The 12,956-nt window shown below is 55.7% G+C and overlaps 5 protein-coding genes across 5 annotated transcripts; 1 reads left to right on the top strand and 4 right to left on the bottom strand.

Annotated features, from left to right (window-relative positions):
- Nucleotides 1-2,029: 2,029 nt before the first annotated feature.
- On the bottom strand, nucleotides 2,030-3,492 carry P153DRAFT_416401 (NAD(P)-binding protein; the record flags this gene model as incomplete). The annotated part of the gene is made up of 2 exons (XM_033672150.1): nucleotides 2,839-3,492; nucleotides 2,030-2,782 (listed from the first exon to the last, which is right to left on the bottom strand). The coding sequence occupies exons 1-2, from the start codon at nucleotides 3,058-3,060 to the stop codon at nucleotides 2,030-2,032; spliced, it is 975 nt and encodes a 324-aa protein (XP_033525831.1). The 5' UTR covers nucleotides 3,061-3,492.
- P153DRAFT_394779 (uncharacterized protein) lies at nucleotides 3,217-3,884 on the bottom strand (the record flags this gene model as incomplete). Its single annotated transcript, XM_033671337.1, has 1 exon — nucleotides 3,217-3,884. The coding sequence occupies exon 1, from the start codon at nucleotides 3,856-3,858 to the stop codon at nucleotides 3,217-3,219; it is 642 nt and encodes a 213-aa protein (XP_033525830.1). The 5' UTR covers nucleotides 3,859-3,884.
- Nucleotides 3,885-4,289: 405 nt separating this feature from the next.
- Nucleotides 4,290-5,420, bottom strand: P153DRAFT_286322 (uncharacterized protein; the record flags this gene model as incomplete). Its single annotated transcript, XM_033663458.1, has 2 exons — nucleotides 4,290-5,142; nucleotides 5,203-5,420. 2 exons carry the CDS (start codon nucleotides 5,418-5,420, stop codon nucleotides 4,290-4,292), a joined length of 1,071 nt encoding a protein of 356 aa, XP_033525829.1.
- Nucleotides 5,421-5,609: 189 nt separating this feature from the next.
- Nucleotides 5,610-9,620, top strand: P153DRAFT_365030 (TBC-domain-containing protein). Its single transcript, XM_033667734.1, has one exon. It carries the CDS (start codon nucleotides 5,922-5,924, stop codon nucleotides 9,360-9,362), a length of 3,441 nt encoding a protein of 1,146 aa, XP_033525828.1. The 5' UTR covers nucleotides 5,610-5,921; the 3' UTR covers nucleotides 9,363-9,620.
- A 712-nt stretch (nucleotides 9,621-10,332) lies between these two features.
- P153DRAFT_286397 (hemin import ATP-binding protein hmuV) lies at nucleotides 10,333-11,901 on the bottom strand (the record flags this gene model as incomplete). Its single annotated transcript, XM_033663464.1, has 2 exons — nucleotides 10,333-11,687; nucleotides 11,736-11,901. The coding sequence occupies 2 exons, from the start codon at nucleotides 11,899-11,901 to the stop codon at nucleotides 10,333-10,335; spliced, it is 1,521 nt and encodes a 506-aa protein (XP_033525827.1).
- Nucleotides 11,902-12,956: the final 1,055 nt, after the last annotated feature.

Below are 12,956 nucleotides of genomic sequence, written 5' to 3'. Positions count from 1 at the left end.
GAACTGCTAGACTTGAGACTCACTGCAGTCTCCGGCTTCTCCGTCACCACGTGGGGGTGCTATGCGAAGTGGCGTTCTCGAAATGGCGTGTGGGAATGCCTAATAGAGCCAAATCTGCGAACTCGAGGCTTAATTGGTTCTACTCAAAGACAGCTTGGGTAGAATGGGCATTGTCGAGATCCTGCAAGTATGCTGATCCTTCTGCTAGGTCAAAGAGCCCAATAGCAGGGGGTTCGGAGATGAGCGCTCTGGTTGGTAGCATTATCGAGATTGTTACGAACGGTCAATTACCTGACGCTGGACGGCCTTACTTGATGAATTTACCTTTCTCCTATAGCAGAACTTGGGATTGACGAAGGCTTTTCTGTGTACCACTTGATGCCTCGAGACCAATTCACAGTTTGCAGTTTGCCACACTACATCTTACAGATAGTCCAAGAAGACCTAGCATACTGTATTCTAGTCCGCAGATATATTTCTGCACAAATCCCGCAGTAGTTGATATTTGTCTGGCATAGTATCAGACAAAAGTAACCGTTGCCTACACAATCTACTTGCTCCGTGGGACATATCTATATGTTCTACTAGTATCGACTAGGGCTATAACATATCGGCTGGAAATAGCTCCTAGTGCAACTAGTACGTTGCGGTCGAAACGAGGAAGCAAGCCGCGTAGTCACAGATGCCGATATACCAGCCGTACAGGAGAGAGGAGATCTACAGTCTGTAGCATGAACTGATGTGCCCCTTGAATGCTCGAGGCTATGACCTGGAGAGATCTACATGGACACAGCACAAGGGTTTGATGGGTGATGACTGCTTTGAAGTTGACCTCGTTGACGGGTTGTGCAGGACTGACTTGGCTGGACTAAGGGGTTGTAACAAGATCCATCTATGGGAAATAAGATACAATCAGTGCCCGTAGGCGAGCGAGGAACAACATTTAGAACATTCCAGGCGAAGCTCTCGATAATGGTTATGTATATGTTTTTATACAAAGGATGTTTACTATGTACTCCTATTGGTAGTTGCTGTGTGTAAAGCATCTGTGATTTATCCTCTTTACTTCGTTAGAACATGAATCCTTTCATTGCATCGTGTCTATTATCTTCTATTACAAGTAGAAACACGCTAAAGACATATAGATACATGAATAAAATAAAGAACATCAAATTTACCCCTGCGGCCAATATGATACTATATCTCAATAGCCTCTAGCACTACCTCTCTGTAAATTCTCCTCCACTTACGTGCACATCTACAATATATCTGTATATCGTACATTCCCTTTCTGGCTATACCAGCTGCCATTCTATCTGCTACCAAATCCCCAAGAGAAAGCAGAGTCTAAGTGAGTTCTTGTACACCACCAAAGTTTTGGAACACTTCACTCTCCCATAAAACTCAGTTTCTACCACTATCAAACGCTGATTTCTTGCCAACTGTGAGGCAGATTAAACAATCATAACGTAAACACTATAACAAATCTACCCACCCCCTTCCTCCATCCTCCACTCTCTACCTTCCCAACGCACATCCCTCCGAACAAACCCCACCACGCAAGGGATCACCACAACTCACCAGTCTCAGCATACAAATCACACCAAACCACACCCCCACAGTACCAAAAATCACTCGATGCAGATACCCAGCCAAGACTACACCAACACGCATTACGCTATACTACACAGAAACAAACATACACCTCATCCCCCCCCAGGAACGTGATACAGTGCAATACAGTGCAATGCACTAGGCATACGCCACAAAATTGTGTCTGAGCGCTTCACTTCCTCAGTGTTTAAGCAGTTTACCTGGGTGGAGAGTGGGAGAATATGATTTGAGATGGGGGATTGGACTGGGTTGGTGGGTAAGAAGAGGATGGTGGAGGGTATAAGTTTGTTTTAGTCTGTTCTACCATCTTCGTGGATGTGAGAGGAGAAAGTAGTTGAGACCAATCGAGAGAATAGACAGCACCAGTGTGCACAAAAGTCCGTAACATCCAAACCTCCCCACAAGTCCCATCCCATCACTCCTTCCCCTTCCCCTCCCTCACCCTCACACCCTCAGTCTCAAACTCCAACCCCGCCCTCACCCTCACAACCCCAAAAACAGCACTACTATCCAGCCCCCTCCCCCTCTCCCTCCCAACCCTCTCCGCCTCCCTCGCAGCCTCCAGATAAAGCTCTCCAACCCGAACCCGCATGCCCACCTCCCCCGCAAGTCCCACCCCATGCGCCACATCCTTAATCCCCAGTTCCAACCCGGACATCGCCTCCTCGCCGCGCGGGGGAAAATACGCACCGCTCGTCAACCGCCTCGACACACCATGCGCATACGGCCCCAGATTCTGCTCCACGAGCGATTCCAGCACGGCGGCGGGCAGCCCCGACTTGGCGGCCAGCGTGTGCGCTTCGCTGAGCAGGTACGTCATGCCCGCGGTGATGAGGTTGCTGGTCGTTTTGAGCAGGAGGGCTTGCGCGGGGTCTGGGCCGACGGGGATGACGGCGCGGGCGATGACGCCTTGGAGGAAGGGGGATGTTTTTTGGATGGCGGGGTCGGGGCCCGCGACGGCGATGAGTAGGGTTCCTGCGATGGCGAGCGGGGAGGCGCCGAAGACGGGGGCGGCGATGTAGGATGCGTTTTGGGCGGTGAGTTTTGCGGCGACGGCGGAGGTGGTGGTGGGGTGGACGGTTGTTGTGTCTACGATTGTTTTGCTTGGGATGGGGCCGCTTGATGTGATTTCGTCGATTATGTTGGTTAGGACGGCGTCGTTGCTGACCTGGGTTTACTTGTTCGTTTTGTGGTGTTTATGTAGATGGGAGGGGGGGGGCCTACTGAGATGAAGATTATGTCGCAGTTTTGGACTAGGTCGCCTATTGATTGGCATGGGATACCGCCGATTTCTTGTAATGCTTCACCTCGAGATAGTGTACGGTTCCAGTATCTCATTGACGGCATGTCTTTCTCTTTCAAGTGTTTTTGCATGTTGTTTGCCATACCTAGGCCCATCGAGCCCAGACCAATCCATCCGAGGCGAGGATTTTCCGAAGAAGTCATCTTTGAGCAGGAGTGTTGTGGAGTTTTGGCAGAGTAATTGAGCGTGAGGTTGAGGTAGTAGGAAATGACTCACTGCAATTGGGCAGCGGGGGAACAAGCGTCGCGCTAGAGTAGATGAGGCAGGTATACTGTAAGCATCAGGATGCTGACTACATTTCATCCAGCCGTATATCCACTGTTCAGCTCTCTTACGAACCTCGCCAGGTCGCAGTTCAAAGCCTGTTCTTCATCATCGGCCGCCGTGATTTCTCCCACGGTGAACCTAACCCTACCCTTTAGCTTCTCCAGCGGCCATAGCAGGCCTACCTTTGTCTCCCACTTGACCCCTTCAGACACATCCCTCACACTGACAAGCACCTCTTGCAAGTTCCTCCCCTCATCCAACAACAGATCTACCTGCTCCTCCAACCAACCGTTCATAGACCACGGCCAAGTCTTGATAGACGTTTGAGCACGCCGCGACGTGATGTTCCACACCATCATCAACTCGATCTTCTTTGCGAGGCGAATGACGGTAAAAGTCGAAGGAGCCATATCTTCACGCCTCGTACCCTTGCTTCCGTACGCGAAAAGGCGGAATGTAGCGCGCCCAAAGTAGTATAAGCGAATCTCCTCGTAGATGGCGCGGCATGTGACGAGGAGCTGAATCGGAGGGCCACGGCAGTCGATAGATGTGATAGGTGAGGGGTGAGGAAAAAGGTATGAGATGGGTTCGTCGCAGGATAGGTGGTCGTAAATATCGTAGCGGAGTTCAGTAGGGAGACAGAGGAAGGGAGGGAGTTGTACGTGGGAATCCATTCTGGAGCGTATTCGCAGGGAAATGATGTTGGGGCGTAGCAGTTGTGCGAACGTCTGAGGTTATTCGATGTGTTGTGGGTCGTCGGTCAAATGCCACAAATTTGTTCCAGACGTCCAGTTCCTAGGTAGGGCTAACCGGTGGTTGACGTCAAGCTAGGAATTGTAAGTTCAAGAAGTGTTAGAAGACATCCCATTTCACCTTGTGACGGGAATCATGAGAAGACTTGTGAACTCACCTATCGAACGATGATTCCGCAAAATGTACAACTGGTAAATTTCCAACCTTACGATGTAACTATTTGCGATATATCAGCGAGAGAGGCAACAGTACTGATGATTTCAACTTCAGAGCTGCGGTTCTGTTGCATGGATTGAGAGTTGCGGAGCATCCATATGTCAGCTGTTACGGAGATGACGTAGTTGGTCCAGGATCAAGAAGCGCAAAGAGAATGCACCACATCCAGGTGCTGGTTGATGTCTGATTCAGCTATTCGCATGTTACATATCGGACACTCGACGAGTACCTTCTTCTCAATAGTGATATTCTCGTCATCATCGCTCGTTCGCGGCCGTTTCTGGCCTGCTACAGAGCTCAAAGAAGGATCCGCGTCGAGTGAAACGTCCACTGCCACGGCTTGCTTCTTCTTTGACCTACTCGACATCTTGCGAGGGTTGTCCTCCGTGTCAAGATCGATAGGCTGATCGACAGTTTTACCTACTACTTCATCGTCCTGCGTTCTTTGTGCTGTGACCCAACTGTCTAGTTTGTTCTTCTGGCGCCCTGCACGTTCCTTCTTGCTCAAAGCCTCGAGCTGCTTCTTCGTAGGAGCGGGCTCTTGGGTCTTTGTGTACGTTCCTCCGCATTCGGCTTCGTGTTTCAACCACCAATTGTCGCTCTTCCCAGGCGCTCTGTTCATGCTGCGCTTCACTAGACCAAAGTAGGGCGGCTGCATCTTGCATGGCCCGTCGCACTGCCAGACATGTGTCCTGAAACTCTCCACCTCGTCGTGGAAAGTGTGGTAGATTGTGACTTCATAGTTGCCGTGGTTGTTGACGGCATCAGCAAACAATTGAAAGCCTAGGCCATGTCCAGTCCCGTCGTCACCGCGCGAATGCTTCCAAGAGGTGGTGATGAAGAAGTAGGCGTGTATGGCCTCATGCAGCAGTGTGTTGATGGTGTCTGATCGCGGACGATACTGCAACAGTGGGGTGCTCAGCTTCAGACGAATGCGCGTCAACTTTCCAGTGGATGGGTCTTTGGAGAGTTCGCAGATGCCAGCACAACTGCACGTGATATCAGTGATGCTCTCGCAGGGCGACGCAGACGGCAAACAACATTCTTACAGCGTCAGTCGCGGCGACCACAGGAGCTCGACGCGGGGCAGCAGCAGTCCCCGAAAATACAGCACATTGTAGTGGGCAAACAATTCATGGACATTGACAAACGGCTCCCCGTTGTGCACTATAGCATTGACGGCGTGCAGGGCGTCTTGCTGCTCAACGGACAAGTCCTGCAATGTCGCAATAGCCTGCAGCGCGGCGTCCTCGTCGGTGACGGGCATGGCGGGCGAGTAGCTTGGGCCACAAAGGCGGAGGATTTAGTCGTCTCGTCTCGTCTCGTCGCGTGTCGCGTGTGCATGCACAAGGCTGGAGAGAGCGGAGTGCAGGCCTGCCATGCGGCGATCGGGCCGTTTCAACGGGCGGAATGGTCGACTGCTGGACAAGTCGACCTTCACAACCACCGTTTGTGCCCGAACCCCTTGCTTTTGCCAGTCTGCTTGCCCGCGGTTTGCAGACGCTGCCCTTTATGCATCGCCCTTGGCGCCTGAAACACGCTTGCGCCTTTGACTGTGCACACGGTTAAATAACAGCGGGAGTGGGCTGCAAGAGGCGCGAATCACTGTCTCCATGCATGACGCAGCCTGTCCCACCTGTCCATCCAGCAGCGCACACAATCGCCAACCTGACCACGCAGCACCTGCCTCTCGCCCCAACACCCGTCCCACTCAAGCCTCACGTCCGGCGCACCCAACTCCCCCGCGAATGCGCTGCCCGTGACTCTGATGGCGGCCGTCGACACTCCCCGGTCTGTGGACCTCGTGCGCACCGCCTCGCAGAACTCGACCCTGTCGAACCCCCGGAACCGCAGTCTGGCGCGCGTGAGACCGACCAAGCGCGCCTCGAATGCCTCGCTGAGCCGCAGCCGCAGCCGGGCCCACTCGCCCGCCGAAGACACCAAGAGCCTCACGTCCTTCCCCTCGCTCTCGCCGAGCCCCGAGACATCGCCCGTGCAGGCGCGCATGAATGGCTGGTTCCGCTCTGCTTCGGGACTGGCCGACGACGCTTCTAGGGGAGCAGAAAACAAGCCCGTGACGTCGCCCGAAACGGTCAGGGCCATCCCGCCGCCCGACGCTGGCAAGAGCCCCGCGCCCGCAACAACTGTGAGGAAGGTGACCAAGTCGACACAGCAGATCGTCGGCAGCCTGGTCGCCACATCCTCGACACGCACCCGCACCGCCCTCTTCGACGACACGCCCCAGGAGCCCGCCAAGGTGCCGGGGAACCTGCACTTCTCCACTGATGACAACATCGAGGATGCCCTGGCACAGGCCGGTGCAGTCGCCCTGGTCAAGCAGCTGGCGGGAGACCTGGCCCAGCGAGACGCCCAGATCACAGCCCTGAGGCGGCGAGCAGAGGAGCGGGAGAGGATACTGCGGAAGATGCTGCAGGAATGCGAGGTCTCCAACATGGACATCGAGAACAGGCTGCGCGAGCTGGAGAGGAACAAAGACCAACCCAACCAGCTCGCCCACACGAGGACAAGAGGCGACAGTGCCCTCTCCGGCCTGCATCCCGACGACCCCATGGAGGACAGGCTGGCTCGAGCCATGGAGGACGAGGTGGCCACGCACCCTGACGCGCTAGGCATCGACTCTGGATCCGCAGCACCAGCAGCCGACGTAGCTTCCATTCACTCCATAGCATCAGAAGCGACCCGCGACCCAAGACGCGCCAACTGGAAGAGCTACATCTGGACGGGGGCCAGCAGGAACAGCAGCAGAGCCCCCTCGGTTGCAAGCTTGATCGACAGAGAGTCGGAGACTTTTCCAACACAAAGCAGACCGCGAGCATCCAGTGGAGCCAAGCCGCTGTCCCGGAAGGCCCTCGCAAACGACTTGTTTGTGCCTCCTGCTGCTGACAAGGGGAATGGCGCCGTTCCCGCTTTGCGCAGACTCCAGAGCCATGGCCGTTCCCCAGAGCCATCCTCGCGTCGGTCTTCTGTGTCTCTGGCGAGCTGGGCTCTGAAGATGGTGGCGGGCAACAGCCAGGCAGGCAGCAAGGCCAACACAGTCAGAGGTCGCAAGCACATCGACTCGGGCAATGCAGATCGCACACCGTCTGTGAACTCGACAAGGACTACCCAGTCTGCCAGGTCTTCTCTCGCCAATGTGCAACAACGAGGACGAGCTCTTGGTCCAAACGGGACAATCAAAAGCACAGCAACTGAGACACAGAAGCTGGTCTCTAAAACCACCAGCCCGCACCCGCCCAGTCGTGGCCTCAGCAATCTTGGGCCTGTGGAGATGGATCGCATTCTGCCGGAAGAGTCACGGCCGCCCACACTGGTACAGCACCACAACAGGTTCACTGGGAGCAGCGAGTACTTGACCGATCGATTCGGATTCATCTATGATCAGCGTCGAAAGAAGAGGCAGAGCGAGGCAGCAGCAGCACTGGCCAAGCAAAAGCGAAACAGCAATATCGAGTCTCTAGGAGACAGCAGATCCGTGTTCAGTAGGCTGGGCTTCGAAGAGGAGACCGATGGCGCGAATCCTGCTACCTCTGATGTGAATGAAGACCCTTCGCGCCCTTCCAGTTCTGGCTCTGACGACCAGAGCGGTAAGCCAGTCTTGAAAACATGGGTGGACTACCTCAAGCTCGCAACGCATCCCACCGAACTCCTCTCACACACCCCCTCTGCAGCACCCATCACATCCGTGGAGTCGGCAGAGGGAGAAACCTCCGCTCCCAAGTCGAGCCAGATCACTCTGACGAAGCGCGGATCCTTACCATTCTCAAGCGCCAACCCCGAACCTTCGCCATCACGCATTGTCTCCAGCTTTGCAGAGCTCTCAATCGCATCGCCCTCCATCGGCCCATCCATGCCCGTGAACCAATACCCAACCTCCCAGGCCGATCCCGTCAAGTCCCTCCTCGACCAGATGAGCGAACTGCACGACAACCTCCAAAAAGAGCGAACAGTGCGCTGGAACGAGTTCCTGCGCAAAGTGCGCGCCGAGCGCAAACGCGAGGGCGACGCCGGCACAGGAGAAGGCCGCCCCCACGCCATGCCCGAGACACTCCTCACAGACGGAGAAATGGTCGGCATGGCCAGCCTAGGCAACAAGGGCAAACTCGGGCGCGCAAAATGGCAAGAATTCCGCCGTCTGGTGCTCGAAGGCATCCCCGTCGCATACCGCGCAAAAGTCTGGGCCGAGTGCAGCGGTGCGGCTGCCCTGCGCATACCAGGCTACTACGAAGACTTGCTCGACAATGGCTCCGACGACCCTGTTATCGCGGCTCAGATCCAAATGGACATCACCCGCACCCTCACGGACAACATCTTCTTCCGCACGGGCCCGGGCGTCGCTAAGCTCAACGAAGTGCTCCTCGCCTACTCGCGCCGCAACCCCGACGTCGGCTACTGCCAGGGCATGAACCTCATCACGGCGTGCCTCCTGCTCATCCTCCCCACCTCCGAAGACGCCTTCTGGATGCTCGCCACAATGATCGAAACCATCCTGCCCCAAAACTACTACGACGCACACCTCCTCACCTCGCGCGCAGACCAATCCGTCCTCCGCTCCTACGTCGTAGAACTCCTGCCGCGCCTCTCCGCGCATCTCGACGCGCTGGAAATCGAGCTCGAGGCCCTAACCTTCCAATGGTTTCTGTCCGTCTTCACGGACTGTCTATCCGCTGAGGCGTTGTTCCGCGTCTGGGACGTCGTGCTGTGCATGCACGACGGCGCGACGTTTTTGTTTCAGATCGCGCTTGCCCTGCTGAAATTGAATGAGAAGGCGCTGCTGCTGTGTGAGGCGCCCGCGGCGGTGTATCATTATATTAATCATCAGATGACGAATCATGCTATTAGTATTGATGGGTTGGTGCAGGCGTCTGATGCGTTGGGGAAGGTGGTTAAGAGGAGGGATGTGGAGGAGAGGAGGGAGAGGGCTGTGGGGCTTGAGAAAGAGCTTATGAGGCAGAGGGATGAGGCGAGGGTGGAGCGCGCGAGGAAGAGGGGGAGTGTTGTTGAGGAGCGCGGTGGTGTGGTGTCTCCTCCTCCGACTGCGAGTAGTCGGGATGTGCAGAGTAGTCCTGTGCGCTCGCCGGGCCACGGGCTGGATGCAGATGCAGATGAGGATGGCGAGGACGATGTGTTCGAGCGCGAGCTGACGGAACGCACGCCTATGCCTATTGAGGAGGAGTGTGCGTGGCGTTGAGTCTGGGGTTGGTATGGTTTGGCCTGGTATGGTTTGGCCTGGTATGGTTTGGCCTGGTATGGTTTGGTTGGACTGGTTTGGTATGGTTTGGTAAGGGGTTATCCAGTCTGATCCAGTCTAGTTTGGTATGGTACGATATGGTCTGGTCGGTGTGGTATGAAGTGTAGTCGAATCCGAACAAAACAAAACAAACCCTTTCGTAGAATACCCCTCCTCTCTTTGCGTGTCGAGGATGGATACACTATATCGCAATAGGACATTTTCAACATTGCATAGATATGCATGTGCAAAATTATTGTTATTCTTATATTTTAGGTGTTAGCGATGTGTGGTATATCTGAATGTTTACTTGGTATGGCAGGGTGTGAATACCCCTTCCGGTCCTTTACCGTTTACTCCCGTCTACTCCATCCATCCATCCATAAAAAAGTATCCATCGTGTCCCCCAAACCCGAACAAACACCCACACGGAGAGATACTTCGACACTTGATGTACCAGTCAAGCACACAGAACAACGAGATAAAATACTAACAAAAGCAAAACACGATAGAACAAGTAGGTATAATTCTTACATCACACGAGGAGTATGTGGCTATGTGACTATGTGCTGCCTAGTCCACCACTCGCAAACCACTCGTACACATATTCGTATATAACTTTTGTTCCACACAACGCGTGTTGCCATGATCGCAACCACATACCTGCGGAAAGGCAGACGACGGCGACCTAACTTAACCCGCGGCTATACTCAGACATGCTCAAAGCGTGATGCGCGCAGGAGGTCGACCAGCGTGGACAGAACAGTCGTCATCGTCGTCGTCTTCGTCAGCCGCGCCCTCGTCCTCCAGCAGGCTTGCCACACGTCTCCTCAAGCCCCGCTTCTTATTGCCCTTCTTCGTGATGCGAGTATTCGCGTGCCCGTTCGGGCGGCGCTGGGAAGGGGGCGTGTTCCGTTTGTCGAAAACCACTTCAACTCTCATCCTCCAGGAAGAAGTAGTTCCCGCTCAACTTCTGCTCCTGGTCGAGCTGGGACTTGTCCTTGTTGATACGGGGACGGTACGAGTTGGGGTCACGTCGGAAAGTGACGTCCAGGTTCTTCAAGAAGGTGTTGCAGCCGGTGAGGAGGGATTCGGGGGTCTTGGCGCGCGACTTGACACCGGGCTGGCCGTCAAACACAATGACACGGTCGGCGAGGTAGGTGGCCATGATGAAATCGTGCTCGACGACGAAAGCAGTCTTCTTCGAGTGCATGATGAAACGCTTGATGACTCGGGAGGCGACGATACGTTGCTCAGAGTCGAGGTAAGCACTCGGCTCGTCGATGAGGTAGATGTCGGCCGGGATACCGAGAGCCAGGACAATGGCGACACGCTGCAATTCACCACCAGAGAGGTTCTGCACCTCCTGGTCGATGAAGTCGTCCATCTTTAGCGGCTTGTAGACATCAGTCTGGAACTGGGGGCTCAGGAAGGCAGCCTTGATCTTCTTGAAGAAGAGTTGACGAACGGTACCCTGGAACTTGGGTGTGATGGTCTGAGGCTTCATGCTGATGCTCATCTTGGGGATCTTGACGTCGCCGTCAGGCTGGAGAGCGCCGGCGAGCATCTTGCAGAAAGTGGTCTTGCCAGTTCCGTTCTCACCCATCATGACGATAATCTCGGAGTCCTCGAACTGGCCGGTCTCGATGCTGAGGTTGAAGCCACCTAGTGTCTTGGACATTGTAGGATAGCTGTATCCGCGCGAGTGGTCGACCTCGATGTCGTCACCAGCCTCGGCGATACGGAACTGCAGAGACTCTTCACGGAATCGCAAGTTCTCGGTGGGAATATTGCCGTCCAAAAAGATGTTGATGCCTTCTCGGACCGAGGCTGGCAGGGTAACGACACCGTAAACAGCGGGCTTTCCGTACAGGACACAGATGAAGTCGGAGAGGTAGTCGAGAACAGACAGATCGTGCTCGACGACAATAACGTAGTCGTTGGGCCGGAGCAAGCTGCGGATCTTGCGGGCGGCGGCGAGACGCTGCTTGACATCGAGGAAGGAGGACGGCTCGTCGAACATGTACACGTCGGCCTGCTGCACGCAGACGAGGGCGATGGCAAAGCGCTGCAGCTCTCCACCCGAGAGCAGCTTGACGTCTCGGTCGAAGATGTGCCTCAACTCGAGCTCGTCGATCATCTCGTCAAAGTTCTCCATCTGCGAGCGGGTGGAGATGAGGGAGCCAACAGACCTGTCGGTCGCCTTGATGGCCTTGGGGATCTGGTCGACATACTGGGGCTTGACGACAGCCTTGAGGTTGTCCTCGAGGATCTTGGTGAAGTAGTCTGTGGCGTGTCAGTGCGTGTTGACAGTGGTGGGTGACGGGTCCTTACTCTGGAGCTCCGAGCCACGGAAGTACTTGAGAATCTCCTCCCAGTCGGGCGGGTTGTCGTAGCGCCCCAGGTTGGGCTTGAGCTTGCCGCTCAGAATCTTCAGCGCCGTGCTCTTGCCGATACCGTTTGTGCCAACCAGACCCAGGACCTGTCCGGGGCGGGGCATGGGCAGCCTGTGCAGCTTGAAGCTGTTGGCCGAGTAGCGGTGGGTGACCTGGGTCTCGAGGTTGGTGGGCAAGTTGATGATGTTGATGGCGTCGAAGGGGCATTTCTTAGGGCAGATACCGCACCCGATGCACAGGCGCTCCGAGATGAAGGCGATCTTGGACTCGTTGGTCACCTCGATGCACAGCTTGCCCGTGCGCACGACGGGACACGACTTTTTGCATTCCTGGCGACATTTCTGGGGCGTGTTAGAGGGGCGTGTGTGGTTGTGGGTGGTTGTGTGGGGGCACTTGCCTTGGGCTTGCACTGTCACGGCGAACATCCTCAGGTTAGCAGGGTGAAATTCTGTGTGCGCGGGAGGGGGTAGCGGGGTACCTTGTCCGAGTTGATGATGGCGATACTGCGAGGCGTCAGTGGGAAGGCATCGACGGCGCTGTCTCAGCAGGCGGGTGCGTACCGGGTGAGTCTGTCGCCCATGGTGCTGCTGGTGGGACCCGTGGGCTGTCTTGGGGAAGATGGTCGGGCTGGCGGGGTGCGAGGTGGTGTTACGGCGCGAGGGACAAGCAGTGCACTGGACACAGGCGCGGTAGGTCGACGGCCGGGGCGGGCAGAGGCGTGAGGCGACGGCGGCGGCGGGAGTGTGAGGCGCGAGAGGAGGGCTCACTCGCAAAAGAAGCCTTCTGGACGTTGCACGCTTTCACCGTGGAGCGTCGGGGTGTCAGGATTTACGGATCGGCGCTGATTGGCTGTCACAAATGTGGGCCTTGGCGTGCCTTCTCGACTTGCTGTGCTGCGACTCCGAACCCTTGAGCCCCATCCGATTCACATCTCACCACCACCCACACCTCGACCCCCCCACGACACGACCCCGCCACTCCGCGCGCGGCTGTCGTAGCCATGGACTGTAAGTGCACTTGCTGTTTCTTCTTTTTCTCTCTGCCCTGGCTTGCTCGCCCGCTGTGCTGCCCCGGCTGCCGGCCTCGCCCAAGTCCGTCTTTCCATCACTATATCGCGTCGATACATCGCCCAGCACGCCTCTCACCCATAGCCCGACCC

The sequence above is a fragment of the Dothidotthia symphoricarpi genome (assembly GCF_010015815.1).
Source record: "Dothidotthia symphoricarpi CBS 119687 unplaced genomic scaffold P153scaffold_6, whole genome shotgun sequence".
NCBI classification, from domain to species: Eukaryota; Fungi; Ascomycota; class Dothideomycetes; order Pleosporales; family Dothidotthiaceae; genus Dothidotthia; species Dothidotthia symphoricarpi.
The sequence above is the reverse complement of the archived record's forward strand: the minus strand, read 5'-3'. Positions and strand labels throughout refer to the sequence as shown.

Bases quoted from the DNA above. Each gene is read 5' to 3' on its own strand.
- P153DRAFT_365030 (XM_033667734.1), top strand. From the start codon at position 5,922: ATGGCGGCCGTCGACACTCCCCGGTCTGTGGACCTCGTGCGCACCGCC.